Source organism: Battus philenor, unplaced genomic scaffold (genome assembly GCF_028537555.1).
Source record: "Battus philenor isolate CCGP_79_NKW_IND1 unplaced genomic scaffold, ilBatPhil1.0.hap1 SCAF_25, whole genome shotgun sequence".
NCBI lineage: Eukaryota > Metazoa > Arthropoda > Insecta > Lepidoptera > Papilionidae > Battus > Battus philenor.
In genome coordinates this window covers 7,708,578-7,717,722 of record NW_027181688.1, presented here as the reverse complement: position 1 = coordinate 7,717,722, position 9,145 = coordinate 7,708,578, and the positions used below count along the sequence as shown (strand labels likewise).

Below are 9,145 nucleotides of genomic sequence, written 5' to 3'. Positions count from 1 at the left end.
GATGTTTATAAATTCATTAATGTATTTTTTTGGATTAAATGAGATAAATAAAAGACGTGTTTTAAAAAAACAACAGCTTTATTTGAATAAAGACCGTAAGGAATCAACTGACAGTTATTCTATGAGTCAACATATAGAATGTTTGCAATAATTTTACTACAATATATTCTATATAGACTATTAAAAGGCACATTCAATATGAAATTGGCCACACATCAGTTTACGACAATAGGTTTAAAATATAATAAAAGGGGAAAGTTCCACTTACATTTTAAAAGAAAATAAAGATTTGTTACTTTAAATTTCCAAAAATCAAACAGCATTAGGCATCCTTCATTTAAAGGCATACTCAGTCTTTAAAAAAATAACAGGCAATGAGTTTTGGACAATGGTATAAAAAAACATTAAAAACATAAAACAATGAAATCTGAATATCGATTCAGAGAAAGATTTTGCTTGCAAGGCATTAAAATGGCATGTTTTGAAAGTTTAGTTCCTTGCAATTAATAAAATGCTTAAATTAAAAAAAATGGTTAATGTTTAATCAAAAGAGATAATGTGAACAAAGATATCTAGGGTTTTGGGGCTTAAGCTTCTGGTGATTTCCTACAACTGTAATAATGATCTTCTGAAAGTTCATGTAAAACATCATATAAATATTTACTGGCTGATGTCAGATATTCCGACACATTAACTTAAAATTGTTAAGTTAGATTATTATGAAAAGCAGTTTATAACAATTTTTATTTATAAGTTACAGAATGACAAGTAACTGGCATGGATAACAGATGACAAGCAAGTCAGATGATAATTTTACCTGTGCTCTAAACAGTTCTTGTTCATTTGTAACTCGCTAAAACACCACCTCCATATTTTTAATCAGCAAAAAATAAATTAATACATACATATATATATATATCCAAATCTCATATATCTGTTGATTATATACACTCAACCCTGTTTTTTGCCCGAAATGGATCCACATAAGAGAACACGCTTAAAAAATCGCTAAAACTTCACAACTAGCTCTATTAAAAATTGATTTATCATCACCATTCATTTTATGTGGTGAATAGGATCCATTAAAATATCCCCAAAACTTCACAACCTTAAGTAACTAGAAATTGCTAAAATAAAACCATAGCCCTTCATACTCTAACAATACGCGAACTTTCTTGTGGTACAATGATTCAAAACATCTTTCTGTTATGAAAAACTTGATAAAATATGTTACTGTTTGATTAAAATTTAGTTATATCACACAAAAACAGGTTTGAGTGTACAAGATATTTTTTTAATTATGCTTAGAATATTTTCTTCTTTCCAGTAAAACTATAAAAGTATTTTCATATTGACAACATTTATGAAATTTTTAAAATCTGATGAAACATACTTTATCTGATCTTACACTCGCAATTGTTTAATTTAAAACCAGTCAAAGCTTACATTCTAACGTGACCCTCTTTGAGGGTTCACAGTTGATTTTACAGTATATTTATGCTAAGTAATGAAAGTAATAATAAAAATTGCAGGAAGTAAATGCGGCAATTTAAGTTTTTTTGCGTTTACTACTTCTTAATCTTCTACGGTTAGGCAGGACTGTTGATGTTTTCTTTTCTGAAATAATAACCAAGGTTAAGAAGTAAATGTAAACGAAAATATATCTGTCAAGTTGGTACATGTAGACAGCGCAAGACTGGATATTGTGGCGATTGTTGAAGGAGGCCCATGCTTTATAGTGGGCATCTATACATCTAACAAGATGTCAGAATATAAAGCCTTTATGGAATAATTCCATAAGAAAATTCTAGTTTTGGAAATAGCAGTCAAAGGAGGACCTAGGTTTACCCAGTGGGTAGTTTTACTGCAGTAAAAGAAAACAGCCTTAGCCAGTGTACTCTAGACAATGCTTTCACAAAAATTTTGTTCCCACACCCCTTACAAACTTTTTTTTTTTAAATTAGTATACCTCACTTTATTTAAGTAGGTATTTACATGTGTTTTTGTAACATTATAAGTAGTAAACTACCACCGCCTCGGAACAGTGATCTGCAAAATCAAACCGGCCAGTTGCTTGCTCAACAGTTACTTTTTAAATAAAATTTTACAATGTAGTCTTTAACATTGCAGGTAATTTAGTCAACCTATTATCAATCTTTGTTATACTTTTTTAACATCTAAGTGTATCCATCATTAACTATGTTATGTACCTTCGAAAGGACAATAGGTGTCCCCTAAAGAGGTATACATACCACTTGAATCACTGATAGCCTTTACAGGCCTTTATAGGATATAAGCTCCAAGCAGCATATATTATAAAATTATTTCAAATATATAAATTTACTTGATTAAGTTACTAAAAATGTGTACTCACTAGGTTTTGAAGGCTCCATTATGCTCTGTTTAATCTCCAAATCCTTCTTACTCCTTTTGCTCCTGGTGACACGAGTATTAATTTGATTATTGTTTTTAATATCTAATACATTATCTGAGGCCTTTACTTGACCGTCATTGTCAGAGAAGTGAGTTCTTTTTTCACTTTTGTTTGGTACACTTCTTATTCTCCTAGTTTTGATTTCACTGTTTGTAGTGTCAATAGGTTCAACTTCAGTATTAATTGGTGTAATTGTAATCTTATTATTATTTTTAGCAACACACCTTCCCCCGCGAGTTTTTATTTGATCACAGCTATCATCAAGAGCAGGCATTGGACAGGATATATTTATCTGATCATTATCACTTGTATACTCAGTTACATTTTTTATAACACTCCTCGCCTTGCGGGTTCTTAATTGAACACTTGTTTTAGTGGTTGAGGGTAACTTATTTTGGACAACTATTTTATTTTCATTCCTATTGACACAACTTTTTACCCTTCTTGTTCTAATGTGGTTATTGCTTTCATTTGGAGGCACCACAATAGCTTCAGCACAAAAAATAGTTGTTCTGTCATTGTCATTGGTTGTTTTGCGTAAAGGTTTTGCTACAGTATGATTTCCTGTCGCAAACTTTGACAAAGATCTGGTACACCTCATCGGTTGATCAAGTTCTGTCTGTTCTATATCTTGGTTTACTAAATTTAATCTATCGTTTGCCTCTCTCTTTTCTTTTAATTTATATAATCTTATCATTGCCGGAGTATAACCTTCTAGACCTGGTGGACGTTCCTCAGGTTCCTTAGCTGTTTTACCTGTAACTTTTCGTTTAAAATTTGATAATACTTCTTTCATAGCATATGTGGGATTTAGGTTTTGAAGATAGTCCTTTTGCATTAAGGGTGACTGTATGTTTGCATCATTATAGCTTTCGTAAGAAGCATTTGATAGTTTCCTGATTTTATATTTACAAGTTAAGTCGTCTTCTTCATCTTTGCATTCCTTTTTAATAGGGTGGCGCTCTTTTCGTATGATATCTTCAGGATTTCCAGCAAGAATTTCAGCCCATGTAAACTGTCTAGCGGAACCCATTAAATTTCCGAATTTACCGACATTATTTCTGGGTCGTGCTTTACCTCTATGTTTAGTGATATTTTTCTTTTTAGATCTCAAGTTTTTGGGGGATAATTTCTTACCTAACATATCCAGCGGCATTAATGATTTCTTGAGACGGGAAATTAAATCGGCGTCGGATATAAAGAAGTTTCTTGATGTACATGGCTTTCGCATACCGTCACTCGACGTGTTTAAACTTTGTTTTAGTAATTCCAACTTAAGATCATTCTCCAGTGAACACACATTTTCGCGTTCATAACTCTTCTTTATTCCATTTCTAGCAACAAAGTCTGGAGGTGTATTTTTTCTACCAAATCTCTTTGGGTAACATAGTTTATTGCGACTCATTGGCGATGTAGTAGGTTCAGCAAAATTAAGATTTAACTCTTTGTCAAATAAGAAGCCATTTTTCAGTAATTCACTTCTAAACAAACTTCTGCAAAAATCATAATCTGGTCTTTCCATGTAATCTAAACTAGTTATGTACTGCAGATATTTCTCAATGAATTGTGGATAAAATTCAGTTTTGAAACATGTTTTTAGAAGGAATTTAATATCAGACATAAAATTTTTTTTCAAGGCATGCACTAAATCTGGTGCTGCCAAAACTTCCTTTGTCTTCCAAGGCAGTCTGCCTGTCAACCAATCCAAAATATTATAACCTAAAGTTTCCAAGTCGGACCTCCTAGAGTGAGCACCAACATGAGAATCCCTGGAACTATATTCTAAAGTTCCATCATGAGCTTTTCGTGCGTCCATAACAAACTCTTTGTGGTTACCATCAGAGTCCAAGAATTTGGATGCTAGCCCATAATCTAGTAAATATATCTGTCCATTAGATTGGGACATTACCGCTTCTTTGTGTTTTGTATCTAAATCCATTTCAAAATCTATTTTTTCTGATATACACAATTTTTTACTATTGTCATCAAGCTTTTGATATGATCTGTCTGAACACACTGAACCTAAATCTTCATAATTAACATAATTAGATAACTGTCTTAAATTAAATGCATGATGCCTGTGTAATGTTCTATTTTCTCTGTCAGACAGAATTTTACCCAAATTTTTCTTTACATTGGTTAGTCTATCATCTCCATCAATATTGTCACCTCCATTACAGGTTTTTTGTGTAACAGTAAAGTCTTCATCATCATAATAATTTGATGGCCGAGATCTTCCAGTTTTTGCTTTCCTGTGTTTTCCGGGTAGAAGGACAACTTGTCTTTCTTTTTGAAATGATGGTGATGGCTTTAATGGTGAAGGCTTCACAAATTTAGTGCAGTCAAAACCAAGCATTAAATTTGAACTTTTAATATCAGAATGTGTGTAACCTTGATTGTGTAAGTACTCTAAAACATCTAGTATTTGAAGAGAAAGCACTAAAACATTTTTTAAATCTAGAATCCTTGTTCGAGCAATAATTTTTTGCAGATCTATGTCATACCGTGGCAAAACTAGAAATCTATATTTTGTACCAGTTATTTCATCTACAAATGATCCATTTGCAATATATAGTGGCATACCAAGCCGTTTCAGTTTATTTTGCTGTCGCCATGCTTTCACTAAAATAAATAAAATATTGTATTAGTTATTCAGTGAACAATATGTTATGACAAAAGCTTTTAAATGACCTACCTTTAGATACTTGTGCTGTCCTGATCATACAATGTATTTCTACAAAAAGGGGACCATTTGTATAAGGTTCTATTTTCACGACATATCTGGCATTTTGCTTTGTAACTTCTTTTTTCACATCATTTGATGCAAGGTAAATTCTTCCAAAACTTCCCCTTCCTAAAACATGACTTACATATTTTTATGTGTTTTTTGGCTATTATCAATAAAAAAATTGTCTATAAATAAAACTAGGATTTAGGACAGAGCAAACTTAAGCTTATATCTGGAATATGCTTCATTGCCAGCATTAGTAAGATCATTTAAATTTTGGTTAGTTAGGGAGGCGGTCTGGTTGGTGAAGATAGACATCAGTACCGCAAATCTTTAGCCCAAAGTACCATATCCAGCTCTTCTGCCAAAAAGTTATGTCTATAATACTGATGTGGTAGGTTGAGGTTATAGAGAACTTATTGGTCTTTATGGGATTAGTTCATAGTACCTAGAAAGAATTCATTTTTTCCTGTTTAAGAAATTATGACTAAATAAGAGAACTCCTTCCTTCATAATATAAACAATACTATTTTTGATTATTATCAATTTGTAACCATTACAGAAATCCTGCACCACAATCTTGATGTAAATTTTTATTGCAAGCCCACATTATTTTGAATACCTTTTTGCTTTTATCAAAATTTAAGTAATTTCTTTCATTGATTTAATTTCAACATTAACAAAGAAAAAATATAGACTTATTCCTCACTTTCACACGGTTTGGTAGTAGATAATTATTCTTGTTGTGAGTCAGCAACTGAAATTTATTCCAAGGGTATGCAACACCTCCAACTATTTATTATATCAATTAAGGTAGTCTTTAATAACCTTTCCATAATATTTAAACATCTCATGTTTTTAAATGTTTTGAAGGCCTTATTTCATTACAACAATTTAAATCTACCAAATATCTAATTTTATAAGTACATTCCAAACGGTAACAAACATTTATACTTTTATCATTTTGTATTTAGCAATGTCTAAACGAATGTACATCACATAGGAGGTAGCTGAAGAAACAAGAAATACAATTACTAAGACTAATTTGCATGAATTCTAACTATGAAACATTTGTTTTGGTTGAATCACTTGTGTCTCACCAATAGGTTTTCCAATACGCCATTTTTTTAACTGGACGTCTGTAAAGACAATTCCAGGGGGCAAAGCCTCGTCGTCAAAGAAACTGCCATCTAAACTTGGACAATCTTCAATAACACGCCGCGGCATGATACCTAAACATAATACAAAATATTAATAGTTAAAGTACATTTTCAAAATAAAGGTAATTATTTTTAAAAAATGTAAAAAATCCATATACAAATAAGATTTCTTTTGCAAAGCATAATCTTTGTAATAAATATTAATAAACTTTTCATGTTTAATTCAAAAAATTAAATTATAATTCGGTTATTCCTTTAACCGACAACCGACGACCTTAAATCATCTCTAGGAAGAAAACAGAGGTATTGTTATAATTTCAATGTGCAACTAGTACTCACTTTGCGCAGTTCACTTCAAACACCGATTAATCATCAAATCACATGGGCAAAATGATATTTTTGCGATCCCTAAAAAGTTTGCGAAGACTATTATTATTATATGTTCGCCATGTTGTTAGAAGTGAAACGATCGATTTTCGTAACAGATATTATATACTCATAGCTACAGAATAACCATATTCGATTGGTGGCTAACACCACAGATAAAAACATGATCCTTTAAAAGTTCTACCTGTTTTTTTTTTCTAGATAATTTAATATAAAATTAATTCAATTTTAATCTATAAATAGTTCAAATTTATTATTAAAATTATTATAAAGTAGTTCACCAGCATTTATTACCGTTTATAATTTGCACGATTTTATTTAATCTGTCAAGATAACATAGTACGCGGAATTTTTAATTTATTTTTAAATCATGGATGAAAGTATTAAAGGTTTACAAGAAATTTATTTCTTATTTTTTCTTTTTTTCAGCTTTATACTAGTATATTACTTATTCATTTATATTATCTATTTATTTAATATAATTTTATTGTTATAATGTACATAATAGACACTTGAGAATTCTTTTTAATGAAAAGTATAAACTGTGAGTTGAAACTTGTCTAATAATATAATAAACTAATTTATGTAAATTACTTATTTTCATACAAACACTATTTAAAGATTGGTACCTATAAATTTTACTTTTAAAAAAACTTTCATATATGAAAAAAATATTCAAAATTCAACTAATTATTATATAAAAAATCATAACCAAAAAGATGAAGCCAATAAAAATTAAATTAACTATCTTTGCCCTGTATTCGCCTGAAAGAGATAAAACAGAAATTGCAAATTTTATCTTATAGATTAGTCATAATAAGGTAAGGATGCGTTTACAAGTGAGGCGAAATGTAAATCAACGTTGTAAAAATGATAAAACCTGTATCTTAATTCGAATTAAACAAATACGAGGTGTAGTGTTCATAAATTTAGCATTTTTACATTTATTTACAACTGTGAGCGTCCACGATAATTGTATGTCCCATTCAATTGCCTACAAAAGTGTAGTTGAAAGAGCATTATATTAACTTTATCCCGCGTACATGCTATAATTATAGATATACATAGTTTTCACAATATATGTGTTTGGTAATTATTTATTTTCTTCCCAAGCTAAGGAATAACAAAGATATGCATGTATAGTATTCACGAAGGCTGTTTCGCTTTTAAAGATCAAGCGTATTGCAACCGCATACATTGTACGCGAGGAACTTTTTCATGTTCATTCACCAGTCGGCTGCGACCTGTGTTGTCGTATGGTTGTGTCGGTCAGCGCTCGCCTCCACACGACCGCGATGTATTTTGTTTATAAACAAATAATTTAATTTGGTTATGTGTTTAGTGAATTAACAAAGTTTGTTCTTGTGTTCGTTTACTTGTTAGATATTATACTCTATTATTTCTATAATGTATAGTTAGCGCATGTTGTACAAACGGCTTGAAGATGGACGGAGGGAACGCTGACTCAGATCATTCTATGACTTGGGAGGATTTTTTCGGTATGTATTGGTTACCTGATTATTGATACTAATATCTTTCTTGTATTCTTAAAGAAATTTAAAATGCGGTGCTTTGGTATTCGATTAATTTTAAGTCAAATAGACATTTTTAACCATAGATTAGCATTGATTTATTTGTAGATGTTGCCTACAAGGACGAAAGTTGTGTAAAATTAAATAAATATGCAGTTTTATTTTTAGGTTAAGGTTATGTAGCAATTTTTTTTCGGGTAAGGGATTTAAATAAAATTCGTTTATCGTAGGATTTAAATCTTAAAATAAACATTGTAGCAAATCTTATGGTTTATCAAATATCGTATTTATGTGGTGGTTAAAGTTACTCGTCCGTATCGGTTTCCCATCCCTTTATGGATCCACCCTGGTGGTGCTAAATGAGCGATAACCCGGCAGCTTATTAACTTGAGAACAGGTCCTCAAACCTGAGAGATAAAATTCTCTCAAAAAAGTGACTGTGGTGCTTTGGGAAATTACTTTTAGTATTATTATTGTTACTCTTAGTAAGATGGGCTTTATTAAATGGAAGAAAATGGAAGAAAATACGGATGCTTATTTGTCATGCGATCTTGCTAACCCCCGGCGCTAGCTGGGATTCAGGTCTGCAAGTGTGAAATTTCTTATTGAACACTGCACAACAGCGAGCAACCAGGCCTTTGTGACAGGTAATGCTACTGGAAGTAAAGACAGGCATATACGACAGGCATTTCTTGCGAGTCTGTTCAATCAACGACCTAGATCCTTTTCACTGGGTAGCATCATAAGCCGTAAGGAAATTATCCTTTCATCATCGCCAGATTATAATGCAACCGACAGGAACAGTCAGCTTACATGGCAAAGATTTTTAATTTAGCGTAAGGAGCTGAAACGAATGCTAAGAGAAAATCAAAATAAAACTATCCGAGATAAGCTAGACATCACA

The 9,145-nt window shown here is 31.4% G+C and overlaps 2 protein-coding genes across 2 annotated transcripts in view; one reads left to right on the top strand and one right to left on the bottom strand.

The window, feature by feature from the left end:
- Window positions 1-115: 115 nt before the first annotated feature.
- Window positions 116-6,787, bottom strand: LOC137924922 (uncharacterized). The gene is made up of 5 exons (XM_068768334.1): window positions 6,662-6,787; window positions 6,263-6,394; window positions 5,130-5,288; window positions 2,375-5,056; window positions 116-1,617 (listed from the first exon to the last, which is right to left on the bottom strand). The coding sequence occupies exons 2-5, from the start codon at window positions 6,387-6,389 to the stop codon at window positions 1,550-1,552; spliced, it is 3,036 nt and encodes a 1,011-aa protein (XP_068624435.1). The 5' UTR covers window positions 6,390-6,394; window positions 6,662-6,787; the 3' UTR covers window positions 116-1,549.
- Window positions 6,788-7,992: 1,205 nt separating this feature from the next.
- The window catches only part of LOC137924898 (uncharacterized), a 156,867-nt gene continuing 155,714 nt past the window's right edge, over window positions 7,993-9,145 (top strand). The window contains exon 1 of the mRNA XM_068768290.1: window positions 7,993-8,208. Within this exon, the coding sequence (XP_068624391.1) occupies window positions 8,154-8,208 (55 nt within the window). The 5' untranslated portion in view covers window positions 7,993-8,153. The remainder of the gene's footprint in view (window positions 8,209-9,145) is intronic.